The following is a 20,598-nucleotide window of genomic DNA, read 5'->3' on the forward strand; positions in this document are numbered from 1 at the left end:
AGTTTAAAAATTAACAATAATGAGAAATGACATAACTAGGAGAATGAACGAAACAAGATAACACAGTGTAGATACCCTGAATAGATGAACAGAGATATCTGGGAACATCGTATAAAGGGGGCATCTGTATCATGAAGTAGGGGAGATTGACTTAGGGGATATTGAAGGATAGCGGGCTATGTTATTGAACTTTAAATGTACTTTAAAGTCGTTGAGTGCTGTCCTTAAAAAGTCATTGAGTGCTGTCCTTAGATTGTAAGCCCTCTGGGGATAGGAAAATACTTACAGTACCTGAATGTAATCTGCTTTGAAGCACCGAAAAGCAGAATATAAATCAAATAAATAAATAAATAAAGAGTCTGTGTTAGTGCAGTGTTTCTCAATCACTGGTCAATGGACCAGCACTTACCCTCAGCAGCATTTCTTCCTGTCAGGAGGATCAGGAGTAAGACCTGCCCTGTACCCGTACATGCTGAACTGAATCCTGCACCACAGCCAGAAGATACTTTTCCTAACTCTCTCCCTGCCCTGCTGTTCAGACTATTTTTTCACAGCTGGGGCAGGTCCTGAGGTCTTCATCTCTGGGAGGCGAGCAGCTGCAGCTGATTGTTAATGAGCCAGCGTGAGACTGAGTTAGCGTTTGCTCTGTTCTGGCCTCTTCTCCTGTACCGAAGTCGGGAAGGGATGGGACAACCACAGGGCTTGAGAACAGAGCAGATGCTGACTCGGTCTCACATCAGCTCATTAACCGTCAGGCTGCAGTTGGTCCCCTCTCAGAGATTAAGGCTTGGGACCGGCCCCAACTAGAAAATATAGTCCAAAGGGCAGAGATATTTATAGTAATGTTGCAAGCTCGATTTTGGGGGGCGAGGGAGGGATTTAGCATTTTTTTTTTAACAAGGAGCTGGTGACTGACTGAGGGCGGGAGAAAAAGTGAGAGGGATGTTTTTCTTTTCTTTTTTTTTTTTTTAAATGATCAACTTGTGGCTGAACTGACCAGGGAGGGAAAAAGAAGGATGCATTCTTTCTTTGAATAACTGATAGCTGGCTGGGAGGGGGAGGGAGCTGGTTAGCTGGCTGGACGGGAGAAGGAAGGGGTGGATTTTTAAATAACTACTTAAAAAAACAAAAAAATTTTTTTTAACTGACTAGTTAACTTCTTTAAATGACAAAGATCACCTACAGGGCAGATCCATGAGACTGAAGACCAGATGGGGGAGAGAGTATATCCTTCCCTCCCTCTCCCTCCCCCTTCATACCCACTGTATAATTTTCTGGGGGACCTCTTTTTCCCTTCACACTCATCAGCACTGCAAACAGTTCATATCATTTTAAAAAAAGTAGTTAGCAGGTCCCTGGCATACAAAAGGCTGAGAAACACTGCATTAATGTAGTAAAAATGACAGGAGGCAGGTTGCACTTTATAGGCTAACCATTTTAGGGCTGGATTTATGAAGGCTTTTCTCCCATTCTGTGTTTATGGGGGGAAATGCTTCATGAATGAGGACCTGCCTCGTGTTGTTTTTGATACACCACAGCTGCTATCCCTCTGAAGATCTGAACTGCTTTAATGTGTAACGTATGCTCTGGGAGGCACAGCAGCCACATACTAGGGATGTTCATAAGTCCATAAGTCGAAGGTGAGGGTCAATTTCGGTCAATATGGACATATGTAGAATTCCATAAGTTGAGGCTATGTCCATACGTGCACCGGTTCCCTAAATAAAAATTTAAACCTCTCACCCTCCTTAATCCCCCCCCAAGACTTACCAAAACTCCCTGGTGGTCCAGTGGGGAGTCAGGAAGCCATTCCTGTATTCCTTTGCGAGGAGCACGTGACGTCGGCGTCACGTCGGAGTGACGCGGTCGTCACGTGATTCACCGCGCCTCCGCTCCGGGTCCCCCGTTGGACCCAACCGGAACTTTTGGCCAGCTTGGGGGGGCCTCCTGACCCCCCCCCCAAGCTGGCCAAAAGTTCCGGTTGGGTCCAACGAGGGGTCCCGGAGCGGAGGCGCGGTGGACCACGTGACGTCCGCGTCACTCCGACGTGACGCGGACGTCACGTGGTCCACCGCGCCTCCGCTCCCGGACCCCCCGTTGGACCACCAGGGAGTTTTGGTAAGTCTTGGGGGGGTCAGGAGGGTGGGGGGTTTAAGTGTTTATTTAGGATCAACGATCGCGATTTCCAACTTATTCAACATAGCTATGTTGAATAAGTTGGAAATCGCGATCGTTGCGCCTCATCACTTTTTTAAGTTAAAAAAAAAAATAAGTTGCGTTTTACATATGCGTTCAAGACGAATGCACACCCCTACCACATACAAGCATCTTCCAAAGCTCTGATGTTGCCATAGTGGCTGTTATCACTGGAGAAGCATGGGAAGAATTTTCTGGGCCCTTATAGTTATTGTTATTTCTAATTCCTGAGCAGGGAGCAGGATTGTCTTTTGTTTTAATACCTTCTGTAACATAAGTGTTGAGAGTTTCATCCTGGCATAGGTTAAATTTCATCCTCTATTTGTATATACTTTTTTTTCTTTCTTTCCTATCAGCTCTTCACCTCAGTAAGGACTTGCATCAAACATGCTCAATGCACTTTATTTCATTGACTTGGAAATTTCCTCTCTCCAGATATAGTAGTAGACTGTTTTTTTTTTGTTTTTTTTTTTTACCAGTTTTCTGCTGACTTTGAGGGGATTGCCTGATCTCAGAAATTCTTGAGAGTTGAAATCTAGGGTCCCTGGTTCTTACAGTGAGCCTGATTTTCGTGCAGTGAAAAATCATAGAAACCATTCCAAAGAACAAAATACAGAAAATATAGAAAGACATGGTTTAATGTGACACAGCCAACATGGATTTACCCAAGGGAAATCTTGCTTCATCAGTCTGCTACATTTTTTTTGACAATGGTGAGCCGGTGGATGTAGTGTATTTTGATTTTTAGAAAGTGTTTGACAAAATGCCCCTTGAGAAACTCCTGAGAAAATTAAACTATTATGGTATAGAAGAGAATGTCCTGTTGTGGATTGCAAACTGGTTAAAAGATAGGAAACAGAGAGTAGGATTGAATGGTCGGTTTTCTCAGTCGAGAAGGGTAAACCTCTGGGATCTGTACTAGGACTGGTGCTTTTTAATATATATTTGTACATGATCTGGAAAGAGGAATAAGTGAGATGATCAAATTTTGCAGATGACACAAAATTATTCTGAGTTGTTAAATCACAAGTGGATTGTGAAAAATTGCAGGAGGATCTTGTGAGACTGGAAGACTGGGTATTCATATGGCAGATAAAATTTAATGTGGACAAGTGCATAGTGATGCACATGGGGAAAGGTAACCCACACTGTAGTTACATGATGATATGGTTAAATTATGCTTACCTGATAATTTTCTTTTCTTGAGTCCTGCTAGACCAGTCGTTATGTAAGGAAATTCCTCTCTCTCACAGCTGACAGATTAAGCCCTTCCCCGTGATCAATGATGAACTGAAAGTCCCCTGAACTGAGCTTCCAAACCCCAGGATACAGCCTTTCCCTGTTGAGGAAATCAGCCTGATGATTTTCCTTGCCTGCTATATGGGCTGACGAGAGCATTAGCAGGTTCTCTTCTGCCCATTTGAACAACTGGGCTGCCTCCTGCTCTAGCACCCAATTTCAGGTGCCCCCCCTTGTTTTCAATTTACAATGCTATAACTTTGTCTGACGTTATCCTGACTGCCCTGTTGTTCACTAATGGGAAGAAATGCTGAAGGGCTAACCAGACAGCCCTTGTTTCTAACCTGTTTATTGTCCACTGTGTTTTTCACTTTGACCACCGTCCTTGAGCCATCTGGCCTTGGGAATGGGTCCTCGATCCTTTCAGGCTGGCATCCATAGTAAAAACAATCCAATCGGGGGGTTTGAATTGCTACTCCTTTAGAAACCTGGCTGGCTGAGTCCACCAATCTAAGCTCCTCCTTACTTTTAGGGCACCTGAAATCTGTGCTGGTACTCCTGTGAAGTAGGTGACCAGCGGGACATTTAAAACTAATAAGAGAAAATATTTTTTTTTATTCAACACTTATTTAAGTTCTGGAATTAATTGCCAGAAGATGTGGTGAAAGTTGTATTTAAAAAAAAGGTTTTGACAAGTTCCTGAAGGAAAAGTCCATAAACCATTATTAAGTTGTAGTCACTGAAATTCACTGTTTATCCCTGGGATAAGCAGAATGGAATCTAATCTACCCTTTGGGATCCTTCCAAGTACTTGTAACTTGGATTGGCCACTATTGGAAACAGGATACTGGGCTTGATGGACCTTGATCTGACCCAGTATGGCAAATCTTATGTTCTTACATGCAGATTAGGTTCTGTGGGGACTGGGAGTGGGGAGAGGTAACTGGAGAAGGTGTAGGAAGCACAGAGTGTAGCTAATGGGAGCAGGAGGCTCTGAACATCCTTGCTCCAAAGAGCTTACATAGCACTACACATTCATGGAATCCCCAGGAACATTTTGCGACAGATCTCACAACCTGGGTACCCAAGCCCACACAACTGGCAATTTACAGCAGCTGTTAGAAGCAGATAATTTTAGATAACTCTTTGGTAGTTAAAAATTCATGAGGTTTACCCTTTTAATTTAATTTTTGATCAAATATATGTACGTTTTTCAGAAGCCCCTGCTAATTAGCCACTATCCTATGTAACTATCCTATATAACCCCAATATTTAAAAAGGGCTCCAGAGGCGATCCTGGAAACTATAGACCAGTGAGCCTGACTTCAGTACCGTGAAAAATACTGGAAACTATTCTAAAGATCAAAATCATAGAGCATATAGAAAGACATGGTTTAATGGAACACAGTCAACATGGATTTACCCAAGAGAAGTCTTGCCTAACAAATCTGCTTCATTTTTTTTGAAGGGGTTAATAAACATGTGGATAAAGGAGAATCAGTAGATGTAGTGTATTTGGATTTTCAGAAGGCGTTTGTCAAAGTCCCTCATGAGAGGCTTCAAAGAAAACTAAAAAGTCGTGGGATAGGAGGCGATGTCCTTTCGTGGATTACAAACTGGTTAAAAGACAGGAAACAGAGAGTAGGATTAAATGGTCAATTTTCTCAGTGGAAAAGGGTAAACAGTGGAGTGCCTCAGGGATCTGTACTTGGACCAGTGCTTTTCAATATATTTATAAATGATCTGGAAAGGAATACGACGATTGAGGTTATCAAATTGCATATAGGGAAAAATAACCCTTGCTGTAGTTACACGATGTTAGGTTACATATTTGAGGCTACCACCCAGGAAAAAGTTCTAGGCATCATAGTGGATAATACTTTGAAATCATCAGCTCAATGTGCTGCAGCAGTCAAAAAAGAAAACAGAATGTTAGGAATTATTAGGAAGGGAATGGTTAATAAAATGGAAAATGTTATAATGCCTCTGTATCACTCCATGGTGAGACTGAATCTTGAATACTGTGTACAATTCTGGTCGCCGCATCTCAAAAAATATATAGATGCGATGGAGACGGTACAGAGAAGGGCAACCAAAATGATAAAGGGGATGGAACAGCTCCCCTATGAGGAAAGGCTGAAGAGGCTAGGGCTGTTCAGCTTGGAGAAGAGACGGCTGAGGGGGATATGCTAGAAGTCTTTAAAATCATGAGATGTCTTGAATGAGTAGATGTGATTCAGTTATTTACACTTTCAGACAATAGAAGGACTACGGGGCACTCCAAGAAGTTAGCAAGTAGCACATTTAAGACTAATCAGAAAAAATTCTTTGTCACTCAACATACAGTTAAGCTCTGGAATTTTTTGCCAGAGGATGTGGTTAGTGCAGTACCTGGAGGAAGAACTAGTAGGCTGGGAGAACGAGAGAGATGTGGAACAGTGGACCAAACTAAAAGGAGCAATTACCAAGGCAACTAATCTATATGTTAGAAAAGTAAAGAAAAGCAAAAGAAAATTTAAACCTATCTGGTTCTCCAAGGAGGTGGCTGACAAAATAAAGGCTAAAAGAACAGCGTTCAAGAAATATAAAGGATCCCAAGAGGAGGAGCACAAAGAAGAATATCTGGTAGCACTGAGGGAGACAAAGAAAGTAATGAAGATGGCAAAAAGTCAAGCGGAAGAAAGGATTGCCAAAGATATTAAGAGAGGTGACAAAACATTTTTCAGATACATCAGTGAAAGGAGAAAAGTTCAAAGTGGTATAGTGAAAGTGAAAGGTGAAAAGGATCAATGTGTGGAGAGAGACGAAGAAATGGCAGAAATATTAAACAAATACTTCAGTTCTGTGTTCACTAAAGAAGGACCTTCGCTAGTTAACAAACTAGAGGGGAATGGAGTAGATCTAACTCCATCTACAGTAGAGAATGTTTGGGAAGAGCTGAGGAACTGAAAAGTGGACAAAGCCATGGGGGCCTGATGAGGTTCATCCCAGGATACTGAGGGAGCTCAGAGATGTGCTGGCGGGTCCGCTGTGTGACCTCTTCAATAGATCCCTAGAAATGAGAGTGGTGCCGAGTGACTGGAGAAGAGCGGTGGTGATCCCGCTTCACAAGAGTGGAAACAGAGAAGAGGCTTGTAATTACAGACCAGTTAGCCTCATCGGTGGTGGGAAAAGTTATGGAGTCACTGTTAAAAGAAGGAATAGTGAGCTATCTACAGTCGGAAGAATTGCTGGACCAGGATTTGCAACCACATAAAAGCAGGGGAGTAGCTTGCTTGTTACGGCGGTTCCTACCCCAAACCAAAAATACCTGATACTTCATTTTCAACGCAAATCCAGCATAGCTGTCTGCTTCAACGGTAGGGGAGGAAGTTTGACCCTTCACACATATCCAGCATAGCTCTCTGCTTCAACGGCAGGGGAGGACATTTTGACAATTCACGCATATCCAGCATAGCCCTCTGCTTCAATGGCAGGGGAGCAAGTCTGATATTTCACTTTCAATACAAAGCCAGCATAGCTCTCTGCTTCAACGGCAGGGGAGGAAGTTTGACACTTCACGCATATCCAGCATAGCCCTCTGCTTCAACGGCAGGGGAGCAAGTCTGATATTTCACTTTCAATACAAAGCCAGCATAGCTCTCTGCTTCAACGGCAGGGGAGGAAGTTTGACACTTCACGCATATCCAGCATAGCCCTCTGCTTCAACGGCAGGGGAGCAAGACTGATACTTCACTTTCAATGCATAGCCAGCATGGCTCTCTGCTTCAACAGCAGGGGGGAATGAAGAAAAGTGGATCTATATTCAGGCAACAATCAACAAGGACTGAATTACATAGTCTGAATAAACAGATAAGCATGGGTGTAGCTTGCTTATTGCGGTGGTTAATACCCATAACTAAATTAAGCTATTTCACTTAGATGCAGTTCCAACACTGCTCTCTACATTAATGGCGGGGGTGGAAGGGAAATAGAATAAAAAAAGGTTACTAAGAGCCAAGAGAAACAGATAAGTATGTGAGAGAGAAAAAAAAAGTGCAAAAGCTTGCCTGGCAGACTGGATGGGCCATTTGGTCGTCTTCTGCCGTCATTTCTATGTTTCTATATGTTTCTAGTGTAGCTGGGTCTAAAAAAGGTTTGGATAAGATCTTGGAGGAGAAGTCCATTAACTGCTATTAATCAAGTTGACTTAGGGAATGGCCTCTGCTATTACTGGCATCAGTAGCATGGGATCTTTTTGGTGTTTGGGTACTTGCCAGGTTCTTGTGGCCTGGTTTGGCCTCTGTTGGAAACAGGATACTGGGTTTGATGGACCCTTGGTCTGACCCAGCGTGGCAATTTCTTATGTTCTTATGTACAATTGTCTTTTGCTGTTACCTCATGTTTCTACAGTTCATTGTGTAAGGCCTGCCATTCCCCTATTGTGTTGCTGTAAGGTAGGTCCTGTGTGGGCAATAGTTCTGCTGCTTCTCCCAGGTCTTACACAAATCTGGAGAAGAATGAGGTGACAGCTATTTACAGTTGTACATAGTAAGGCCGATCTAATATGGATGTGCAAAAAATGTGCATCCGTTCTGGGCGCCCGTACAGCCACCTCTCCTGGGCATGCAGTTGAGTATTCTAATGAGACACAAATGATAACGGCATCAAAAAAGTGCACAGAGGTAAAAAAAGAGTATCCATAACGCTACCCATTTTATTGTATCGGATGCCCATACAGTATTGCACGTGCAGCATGTGGACGCACCAAAGTTCTGTTAAAAGAGCATACATCTGTCAGTCGGAATAAGGTAAATTTGCAATTTATTTCCAATATATTAATTTTCAAATGTATCATTGCACCTCCGATGTCATGCTGTGTGTCATAATCCTGCTTGGGATGTATATAAATCATTGTGCTAACCCCTGTTTTGCATCGGGGTTTATGGATGCATGTCTAAAATGCCCGTCCAATCACAGGTTGAGCCGTGTGCTGTAGCCAGCGCACAGTATTGCATTGGCCTGAGAGAGGGGGCCAGCATGACAAGTACCGTTTGTTCACATCTAACAGTAAACTGATATCCCCAGCGTGATAAAAATAGCCCCCTAGTGTTCTGGCTGTACAAATTCACATTGAACCAGTTGTCCTTATGTTTTCTTTGACCTCACAGGGCGCCATCCAGGCTAACAGGGCCTTTAAATCTGTCAAGCTGGTGATGTACATAGGAACTGCAAAGTGTCTCTCTCATATCTGCATTTGGCTATAGATAGCCATACAGGACAATGTCCATTTTTCTGCTTGTCTTGTTAGCAAGAATTGGGATATTCCCTACAGTATTTCCCATGCTGAAAAATACCATGGCGTGGTGAATGACTCCCTTAACAGAAAACAAAACAATTTGCAGCACTTCTATGATTTTTTTTCACAAAACATTCTAGTTGTCATGTTAGTCCACTTGAATATAAAGCAGGGGTTGGCAACTCCGATCCTGGAGTGCCACTAATAGGTTTAGTTTTCAGGATGCCCATAATGAATATGCATGAGATATATTGGCATACAATGGAGGCAGTGCATTCAGACATACCTCATGCATATTTGTTATGGATAACCTTAAAACCAGACCTGTTTGTGGCACTCCAGGACTGGAGTTGCCTACCCCTGATGTTAGGAATAAGGATCAACAGACAAGCTGTAGGTAAGACCTTTTTATTGCACTAACTTAATACATCTGGGCAGGATTTTCAAAGGGTTATGCGAGCTGGGTGTAAAGCCCCGGGTCGTGTGTAAGTCCTGGGGCTTTACTAAGGGGGTGGGGCATCCGGGGGTGGGGCGGGGTCAGAGGCTCCAGGCACAATGGCCATTTGCTGCTGTGCCAGGGATCATGCGCTGGCAGTTGGCCGGCGCACACAACTTAGTTCAGCCCCAGGGCTGAAGTAATTTTTGAAACAACAACAAAAAAAGAAGACAAAAAAGGTAGGGGGGAAGGGCGGGGAAGAGAAGGGATGGTAGGGTGGGAGGTAGGGAACGGAAGAATGCAGCACGGCTCAGAGCGGGCTCAGCACGCGCAAGGTACACAATTGTGCAACCCCTTGCGTGCACCGACCCCGGAATTTATAACATGCATGAGCGCCAGGTAGCACGCGCACATGTACACCCATGTGCACCTTTTAAAATCTACCCCTCTGTGTCTAGCTTTCAAGTGCATTGCTTCAGTGAAGGAACAGCACATTTACAGTGGGTTTAAATAGTACACAGATAGTCCTCTGGGTGGCTACATATGCCTCTGAGCTGTAACAGCTAATCAGTTGTATTGAGTTAGTCCAAGATATTATCTACAACTTGTTAGTTAACCCTTATTTTTACATTTTTTTGGTGCAGCTTTTAAATTGCATTGTAGCATGATGGGAGGATTGCATAAATATGATACAAACACAAAATTTACTGGACATTCAATACATGCACAATTTTCTTTTTAGGGGGATGGATTTTTAATAATTTTGTTCAACCCATAAATCTTGTACCTGTGTGCTTTATGGTGCATATAGAGCTTATGTATAATATGTGTTAAAAGTGTTTTTGATTGATGGTATGGTCTTACATTTGATTGTAGTACTTCAGAATTTTACAGGTCAATCATACAACCCTTCAGCTATTAAAACTGTCCATCTCTATGTCGTTCTCTTCTGTCAGTAGTAGTACCTGCGGCCTTCTTGCGTCTGGTGGATTCTCTATTGATTCTGTGTGTATTTGGTGCTATTCTCTGCAGCTTTCAAATATCTTAGGATTCTACTGTTACTGTGCATACTTATGTTTTATAGGTACTTGGATGTTATGGAAAGAGCACTGGGATCAGGGGAAGTGGTTTTGATTGAAAATTTGGAAGAGACTGTTGATCCTGTATTGGGGCCATTGCTTGGTCGAGAAACAATCAAGAAAGGAAGGTAAGGTTGGGGAACAACAGAACTATATCTTTAGAACTAGTTGCTGAGGCTCACAGCACTTAGGAGGTTTACACCAACAGGAGGCAGTGGAGGCCAGGGTCTCCTAAGCCAAGAAACTTGCCCCCCCTCCCCAGTCTGGCTAGATCACTTTAATTGTTTGTAAGGAAAAGTGCTTACCCACCCTATGTGCACCTGCTAGGTCCCTCCATACAAAATTATTTCTGGAGCTGCTGCTGACTGACAGAGAGAGGGAGAACTACTCCATAATGTTCCCAGTTTTAACAAGAATATTTTTATTTTTAATGGACTTGCTTTGCTGTCCAGTTCTCCTTGGTAAGCCACCATGCACAGCATCTTTCTTTACCTTTCCATCCAGCTTTTACCAGGGGGACTGTATGCTTAGCCTCCAGCATCTTCCTACATCCCTTTACATCTATAGGACAGGTAGAGAAATGCAGTCCTGTGGCTGAGGGGATAGGATGCAACTTCTTCAGCGCACTTTTCATTGCTGCTGTTGAGTTGGCCACTTGGTGTCACAATTAAAGCAGTCCTTGCCTATTTTTCTTCTAGGAGTAGTGTTTCTTGGGTAGCCAAAGTCACTTGAGCCAGGAGCTAGACCTATGTATTCCTGATTGCTAGGCTTTTATAAAATTGATACTTCAGGAAGAAAATTTCTCCTTCACTTTTTAATGTAAATATTATAGAATGCTTAAAAAGATTGATGCTGCAATTAACTTTGAGGTCATCTGGTTCATTCCTAGCTCTAGTACCTTTACCTCCCTGAGTAACTGAGTAATTGGGTACAGTGCTTGACTACCCTCACAGTCAGAAATATTTTCCTAATGGCATAGTAATATAGTAAATAACAGATAAAGACCAACTGGCCCAAACTAAGACTCTTTTCTCTCTAGGTTTCTGCCACTTGGAAAGATGAGCACACTCATTTCTGTAATCTCTGTTCCATCAGCTATTAAAATTTTGGGGCATATTTGAGATTATTGGGGCAAGTAGACACCTCATGTTAACTTGTTTCATTCCTGATAGGGGAGGAAGTTAGTCTTTCAATACTTTAGGTTGATTGGAGATCTGATACTTTCCAGTAAAAATAATACATTACCCCTACAGTTTGGTAGCTTTCAAAATAAATCCTGTACAGGAAAAGCAGATGCAGATGAATAAAACCAGTAAAGGGCCACTAGAAGTTTTCTTCCTCCATACTCGCTGCAGCTCGAGTTCTTACTGGAAGTGATATTCATGAGAAAGTTATGTATTATATATTCATGAGAAAGTTATGTATTATAGCCATTAATTTATATTGAATCCACCAGTGTATGGCCAGCCAATGAAATGAGTACATAGTACTGAGGTTACCAGTATAAGTGACTTTGGCTACCCAAGAAACACTACTCCTAGAAGAAAAATAGGCAAGGACTGCTTTAATTGTGACACCAAGTGGCCAACTCAACAGCAGCAATGAGAAGTGCGCTGAAGAAGTTGCATCCTATCCCCTCAGCCACAGGACTGCATTTCTCTACCTGTCCTATAGATGAAAAGGGATGTGGGAAGATGCTGGAGGCTAAGCAATACATACCCTGTGCTCCACCAGTCATGATCTTCTGCACATACCCTCAAAAGGCTTAACTTGCCTAAGTATCACCAGAGAAAAGGCTTTTTCCATAATTGTCCCAGTAATTTGGAGCACTTTACCTCTCCCTTTCCACAGTATAAAAGATTCAAAAAATTTAAAAAGGCATTAAACATAACTTTAATCAAAGCAGCTTTTCCAGCAGGATATTTCTAGATAGACTATAATAGCAACTTTTAAAGCAATGAAATAGATATTCCACCAAATTTATCAGAAAGAATGAAAGCAGATGATTATACTGTTATTGTTTGTGTATGACTGTATAGTTGCTTTTAATTAAGTATGTTATTATGTAACTCACCCTGAATTTGGAGGGAGTGGGAAACAAGTAATTTTAAATAAATAAAAATATAGCTCCTGTAATGGCCCTCATGGCTGAACTTCCTGCAGTTCCTGAGTCCCTTTTATAGGGTCTGCCAGCTGGACTTCCTGTGACATGCATAGTGACATCACAACCTGCCTCATATAAATGAAAGCTCAGAGCCACCTTCCAGTGTCTCCTGCTTCTTCTGCAGTGCTAGTTGCTACAGTGTGTTTCTTCCTTGTTCCTGGTTTGTTTTTGTGTTTCTACCATGCCTTGTTCCAGGCTTGCTATCTCCTAGCTGTCCTGTTGTGTTTCTCCCCCGGCCTGATTTCTTGTTACCGTGACCTTAGCCTGGGCCTTGACTTCAGCCTGGACCTTGACCTTTTTTTTTTTTTTTTTTTTTTTGTTAAACTCTATTTCATTTCTAATTTTACAAAGAATGAACTTTCCACAGAAATATGAGATTAATACATTATTCGAAAAACTAGTAATTCAAGAAAACAAATTATTATCCTTTAAGTTCCCAAGTAAAGAAAAAGAAGAAATATGAGGAGCAGCAAATAGAGGAGAAAAGAAGAATTCTATCAAAACAAAAACAAAACCAAACAAACTGCTAAAGCAGAACATTAAACTTGACTTCTAATTAGCTGGCATTGCTAAGGGACTTGAAGCTATAATAGTTTTCTTTGAATGTACAAGCATTTGCAACAGTTCTGGAACAAAAAAAGATATAATCATCACCACACAATTTAACATACACTTGCAAGGGTATCTTAATGTAAAAATAGCTCCTAATGCCAAGATCTCCTGGTATAATGCCGAAAAGCCCTTTCTTCTCTCTTGAGTTGCACGACAGAGATCAAGAAAGATCTGAATACCAGAACCCATAAACAGAACATTTATATTTTTAAAGAAACTCTTCATAACATAGCTGAGATTGGATTAAAAAAAAAAAAGATACCAGTAAAGTAATTCTTTCAGAAATTTCAAAATTTTAAGATTCTAGGAAAGCTGAAAAATCAAAAGTTTCTGTTTGCATCTGCCAATTCCCAGAGGGCAAGAAAGAAAATGTTATTCAAAACAGGAACAGTTTCCAGAGGGATCTTTAATACCACAAGAAAATATCTCCTTAATATGACTCTAGGGGGGGGTTCATTGACCACCCTAGGAAAGTTTAAAAAAATAAATCTTAAATTTAGATGACTTAATCTGTTTTCAACAAATTCCACCCTCCTCTGAAGAATACCTCTCTCCTTAATAATCACTGTTTGAGCAGTATTCAATGAAAAAATATGTCGCTCAATTGAAGAAAGTCTGTCATGAGATTGATTATTCAAAGCTTCACAAGCAGAAATATTCATATCTAAATGGTTAGAGGCAGTGTCAACTTTAGCAGAGCAATTGACACAAGCTAAACGAATAGAGGCCACCAAGTCCCATAGTGTGTCCAGTGTAACCAACACAGGTTTAGAGGGGATCAAACTTGCCATTGAAGGTTGCAAAAAAACCTAGGACTCACCACCAGACCTCTTAGATGACCCAGGCAGATCCAGAGATGAAATATCAGCAGCATCCTTCACAGATGGAAAGACATTGACTGCAACAATTCAGAGGCTTTCTTCAATACAGCATACTCGGTGACATCATCGGTTAGCAACACTGTTGCCCTGCTCTGGGAAAGCTCATACTGAGCTGGCGGTGGATGAATGTCGAGAGGGGCTGAGGGGAACCCCTTCTCCAACTGAGGCCAACTCCCCTTCGTTAAACATGACAACGGTGTTATCCTCCTCCATTATCGCAGGAACTGCAAACTCGGCGATGGAAGACTGTGTTGAAGGGTCAAAGAAGACTCCGAAGGGTAAGACCTAACTTTACCCTTCCATTTTCATGGTATAGTTCAAAAGAAAACCTTCCAAACAATGAAAGAGAGCAGGCAGCCGGTCTATATCAGATTTGTGCCAACATCTTGTTCCTCCTGTATATTGACTTTGCTTTCTGCCTCCCTTGACCTCATCCTGGCCAGTGTCTTTGCTTCTTCTATCTAGCTTGGAAAGCCCTACCAGCCACCAGAATGAGTAGGCTAAACCCAATTGGGAGGTGGTTGGTCAGGCAGAAGATCTTTTCTTGTGGCATATTAGCTGCTACCTATTAAGGGCCTATCTTGTGCTTAGAGAAGGGCATTAGTTTCAAACAAATAGGGGAAAAAGAAACAAATATGGTCTAATTTGTTTCTTTCTGGGGAACCTGAAACAAATTGAGAGAGACACCTGTCATTAAACAAATTATATTTGTTTCATTCATTTTGAATAGAATGATTGTTTTTTAACTTTTTATTTATGAATTTAATATATTAACAAAGCAAAAAACATTTTGGATTGTAATAAAGAGGATAACATAAAAATCTTCAAGTAATAACAAAAAGAAAAACATCATTCATTTACCAGCATTGATATCTCTAAAAGAGAAGAAACATTAAGGGAGAGAGAAGAGAAATACATGATGGAAAAAAATTAAAAAGAAAAGTATTAGCAAGCAAAATTCCTGCCGTTGCCTAAACAGGTCAATTATGAAGCAGTAGGGGCAGGAAAAGATGTTACAACGTTTTTTGCATTCAAGAAAGATTTAAGCTGCTTGGGAGAAAATAAGACATAACTGTCAGAATGATATTTAATAAAGCATTAACAACAGTAACGCAAAGTAAATAAGGCACCCAGTTCTAAAATATCTTTCCTGAATGGGATACAACAATACCAGGCTACAACTTGTTAAGGAAGGACAGAGAGGATAGAAAAGGGGGAGGTGTGGCTCTTTATGTCAGAAACAACATCCAAGCATCTGAGCTACAAGGAAGTTGGGGTAAAGAAGAAGCTCTATGGGTCGACCTAAAAAAAGATGACGGAGTGTCCATTTATATTGGAGTGGTTTACAGGCCTCCAAACCAAAAGGAAGAGCTGGACAGAGATCTGATTGAAGACATCCATAAGATAGGTAAGAAGGGAGAAGTGGTGATCGTGGGTGACTTTAATATGCCAGATGTAGACTGGAAAATCCCATCTGCAGAAACTAAAAATAGTAGAGCAATAATGGATGCCATGCAAGTATCTTTGTTCAAACAAATGGTGTTGGAACCCACGAGAGAAGGTGCTATACTCGACTTATTGCTCAATAATGCAGATAATGTCTCAGATGTCCAGGTGGGCGCCCACCTCAGCAGCAGTGATCATTGAACGGTATGGTTTAATATCACTAATAGAATAGGGAAAAGAACCACAAAGACCCGAGTTTTACAGTTCAAAAACACAGACTTTGAGGAAATGGGAAAGTACCTGGAGGAAGAACTTAAAGGATGGGAGAACGAGAGAGATGTGGATCAGCAGTGGACCAATCTAAAAGGAGCAATCACCAAGGCAACTGCTCTATATGTTAGAAACATAAAGAAAAGCAAAAGAAAATTGAAACCTATCTGGTTCTCAAAGGAGGTGGCTGACAAAATTAAAGCTAAAAGAACAGCATTCAAGAAATATAAAGGATCCCAAAGGGAGGAGCACAAAGAAGAATATTTGTATCAACTGAGGGAGACGAAGAAAACAATCAAGTTGGCAAAAAATCAAGCAGAAGAGAGGATTGCCAAGGAGATAAAAAATGGTGACAAAACATTTTTCAGATACATCAGCGAAAAGAGAAAGGTCCAAAGTGGTATAGTGAAATTGAAAGGTGGTAATGATCAATGTGTGGAGACTGACGAAGAAATGGCAGAAATATTAAACAAATACTTCAGCTCTGTGTTCACTAAAGAAGACCCTGGAGAAGGACCATCTCTACACAACAAGAAACTGGAGGGAAGTGGAATAGATGAAAATCCTTTTACAGTAGAAAATGTGTGGGAAGAGCTAAAGAACCTGAAAGTGGACAAAGCCATGGGGCCTGATGGGATTCATCCAAGGATATTGAGGGAGCTCAGAGATGTTCTGGCGGGTCCGCTGTGTGACCTGTTCAATAGATCCCTAGAAACGGGAGTGGTGCCGAGAGACTGGAGAAGAGCGGTGGTGGTCCCGCTTCACAAGAGTGGGAACAGGGAGGAGGCTGGCAACTACAGACCGGTTAGCCTCACTTCGGTGGTGGGAAAAGTAATGGAGTCTCTGCTGAAAGAGAGAATAGTGAACTATCTACAGTCCGGAGAATTGATGGACCAGAGGCAACATGGATTCACCAGGGGAAGATCCTGTCAGACAAATCTGATTGACTTTTTTGACTGGGTAACCAAGGAATTGGACCAAGGAAGAGCGCTCGATGTCATATACTTGGATTTCAGCAAAGCTTTTGATACGGATCCGCACAGGAGACTGGTGAATAAAACGAGAAGCTTGGGAGTGAGTGACAAGGTGGTGACCTGGATTGCAAATTGGTTGACGGACAGAAGACAATGTGTGACGGTAAACGGAACCTTCTCTGAAGAGAGAGCGGTTTTAAGTGGTGTACCGCAAGGATCGGTGTTGGGACCGGTCCTGTTCAATATCTTTGTGAGCGACATTGCGGACGGGATAGAAGGTAAGGTTTGTCTTTTTGCGGATGACACTAAGATCTGCAACAGAGTGGACACGCCGGAAGGAGTGGAGAGAATGAGACGGGATCTAAGGAAACTGGAAGAGTGGTCGAAGATATGGCAGCTGAGATTCAATGCCAAGAAGTGCAAAGTCATGCATATGGGGAGCGGAAATCCAAATGAACTGTATTCGATGGGGGGGGAAAGGCTGACGTGCACGGAGCAGGAGAGGGACCTTGGGGTCATAGTGTCTAATGATATGAAGTCTGCGAAACAATGCGACAAGGCGACAGCAAAAGCCAGAAGAATGCTGGGCTGCATAGAGAGAGGAATATCGAGTAAGAAAAGGGAAGTGATTATTCCCTTGTACAGGTCCTTGGTGAGGCCTCACCTGGAGTACTGTGTTCAGTTCTGGAGACCGTATCTACAAAAAGACAAAGACAAGATGGAAGCGGTACAGAGAAGGGCGACCAGGAAGGTGGAGGATCTTCATCGCATGACGTACGAGGAGAGATTGAAGAATCTAAATATGTACACCCTGGAGGAAAGGAGGAGCAGAGGTGATATGATACAGACTTTCAGATACTTGAAAGGTGTTAATGATCAAAAGACAACGACAAACCTTTTCCGTAGGAAAAAAATCAGCAGAACCAGGGGTCACGATTTGAAGCTCCAGGGAGGAAGATTCAGAACCAATGTCAGGAAGTATTTCTTCACGGATATGGTGGTGGATGCCTGGAATGCCCTTCCGGAGGAAGTGGTGAAGACCAGAACTGTGAAGGACTTCAAAGGGGCGTGGGATAAACACTGTGGATCCATAAAGTCAAGAGGCCGCCAATGAAGAGTGGGTGACTCGCCAGAATGATGGCTACTGCCTGGAGACAATACCCTTATTCAATAAACATACACATGGTTACTGTGATTCCAACATCACTCTAAGCTTCAATAGCAAGAGGAAATGTGGAAAAAAGGATTTGCACTCACAAAGACGGGAGTAGCTGGCTTGTTACGGCGGTTACTACCCCAAACCAAATATCCAAATTACTACCTCCACCTTCCTCTATTCCTGATGCCTTTCAACTAGCTTGATCACTCCATTCTTATACTTCACTTCAATGCATATCCAGCATAGTTCTCTGCTTCAACAGCAGGGGAAAAGAAAAACTGTTACTTCACACATCCAGCAGAGCTCTCTGCTTAAACGGCAGGGGAGAAGAAAAAAGGATTCACACTCACAAAGCGGGGAGTAGCTGGCTTGTTACGGCGGTTACTACCCCAAACCAAATGTGCCTGATACTTCACCTTCAATGCATATCCAGCATAGCTCTCTGCTTCAACGGCAGGGGAGAAGAAAAAAACTGATACCTCACGCATATCCAGCATAGCTCCCTGCTTCAACGGCAGGGGAGAAGATAAACAACCAATAAGGGCTGTATAACATAATCTGGGTAAAAACAAATAAGCATGGGTGTAGCTTGCTTATTGCGGCGGTTACTACCCCTACTACCTCTAACTACTCAAGCTAGATATTTCACTTGGATGCAGCTCCATCACCGCTCTCTACATTAATGGTGGGGGTGGAAGGGAATTAGAACCAAGAGCTAAGAGAAACAGATAAGTATGAGAGAAGAAATGAGGGAAGCTTGCTGGGCAGACTGGATGGGCCATTTGGTCTTCTTCTGCCGTCATTTCTATGTTTCTATGTTTCTATGAGTGCCAAAAATCCCCTTTTTCTCTCTTGGGTAAGCCTGGCAATATCTGGAAAAATTCTCACTTTTGACCATGAAAAGAAACATTTAAATTCTGGAAATAGGACGGCATATTTTACTTAAATAGAAATCTGCAACAAAGGAAACTAATAAGACTGCCCTTTCAATAATTTCTGGCCCTTATATCTCCAAAAATTCAGTGAGATTTAACATAGGCAAATTATTAATTGCTCCAGGATCTTGAAACAGCTCTGCATGGGGAAACTTGAGATGATGAAGGAAGAAAAGATATTTTATTGATGGAAGGAAAATCCTGAGATGAAATGCAAAGAACTTCAGTAAAAAAAAAAAAAAATAAATAAAGAAAAGGTTTTTCAGCGTAACCAAGAGAAGTTCTTCCATAATTTTAGGGAATTTAAAACCCTAAGGTTAAGCCTATGAGAAGCATTTTCCAATAGGGATGTGAATCGTGTCCTCGATCGTCTTAACGATCGATTTCGGCTGGGAGGGGGAGGGAATCGTATTGTTGCCGTTTGGGGGGGTAAAATATCGTGAAAAATCGTTAAAAATCGTTAAAAATCGAAAAATCGAAAAATTGAAAAATCGAAAAACCGGCACATTAAAACCCCCTAAAACCCACCCCCGACCCTTTAAATTAAATCCCCCACCCAAATAACTTAAATAACCTGCGGGTCCAGCGGCGGTCCGGAACGGGCTCCTGCTCCTGAATGTTGTCGTCTTCAGCCGGCGCCATTTTCCAAAATGGCGCCGAAAAATGGCGGCGGCCATAGACGAAAAAGATTGGACGGCAGGAGGTCCTTCTGGACCCCCGCTGGACTTTTGGCAAGTCTCGTGGGGGTCAGGAGGCCCCCCACAAGCTGGCCAAAAGTTCCTGGAGGTCCAGCGGGGGTCAGGGAGCGATTTCCCGCCGCGAATCGTTTTCGTACGGAAAATGGCGCCGGCAGGAGATCGACTGCAGGAGGTCGTTCAGCGAGGCGCCGGAACCCTCGCTGAACGACCTCCTGCAGTCGATCTCCTGCCGGCGCCATTTTCCGTACGAAAACGATTCGCGGCGGGAAATCGCTCCCTGACCCCCGCTGGACCTCCAGGAACTTTTGGCCAGCTTGTGGGGGGCCTCCTGACCCCCACGAGACTTGCCAAAAGTCCAGCGGGGGTCCGGAAGGACCTCCTGCCGTCCAATCTTTTTCGTCTATGGCCGCCGCCATTTTTCGGCGCCATTTTGGAAAATGGCGCCGGCTGAAGACGACAAGATTCAGGAGCAGGAGCCCGTTCCGGACCGCTGCCGTTCCGGACCGCCGCTGGACCCGCAGGTTATTTAAGTTATTTGGGTGGGGGTTCGGGAGGGTGGGGGATTTAATTTAAAGGGTCGGGGGTGGGTTTTAGGGGGTTTTAGTGTGCCGGCTCACGATTCTAACGATTTATAACGATAAATCATTAGAATCTGTATTGTATTGTGTTCCATAACGGTTTAAGACGATATTAAAATTATCGGACGATAATTTTAATCGTCCTAAAACGATTCACATCCCTATTTTCCAATAGCTCAATCCTGTGGGACAGAAGCCCTCTTTCATAATACAAAGTAAATTGAACCCTTTGAATCTTGACAATGTCTTATTTGACTCTCAAGCTCTTGGAGTAGATTTTCATTACAAGCAATCAAAGGGTCTGACCTTAAAACAACCACCTTGCAAACTGAAGTGGTCAGAACCTGACCAAACTTCTCCATACGCCCCCATATTGCTTCAAGGGTAATCACCACTGGTTTATCAGGTGAATGAGGCAACTCACCAAACACTGAGCCTGTGGGAAAAACCAAATCAGTAATAGCATCATGGCCTTCTTGGCCTACTGTCAGCCTAGAGTCCTACGTTGAAACTGCTCAGGAACCCGTAAGGCTCTAACAGTACTGGTAAATCCCTTGGACACCAACAAAGATGACTGGGGTGATGTTGATACCTCCTCAGCCCCCACCTGCTTAGACACTGAAACCACCTTGGAGTTCATTCCCCCCTCTTGT

The 20,598-nt window shown here is 42.6% G+C and overlaps 1 protein-coding gene across 1 annotated transcript in view; it reads left to right on the plus strand.

Moving 5' to 3' along the window:
- The window catches only part of DNAH9 (dynein axonemal heavy chain 9), a 1,128,006-nt gene that overhangs the window by 754,069 nt on the left and 353,339 nt on the right, over positions 1-20,598 (plus strand). The window contains exon 54 of the mRNA XM_029600235.1: positions 10,234-10,356. Coding sequence (XP_029456095.1) covers positions 10,234-10,356 — 123 coding nt within the window. The remainder of the gene's footprint in view (positions 1-10,233; positions 10,357-20,598) is intronic.

Source organism: Rhinatrema bivittatum, chromosome 4 (genome assembly GCF_901001135.1).
Source record: "Rhinatrema bivittatum chromosome 4, aRhiBiv1.1, whole genome shotgun sequence".
Lineage (NCBI taxonomy): Eukaryota > Metazoa > Chordata > Amphibia > Gymnophiona > Rhinatrematidae > Rhinatrema > Rhinatrema bivittatum.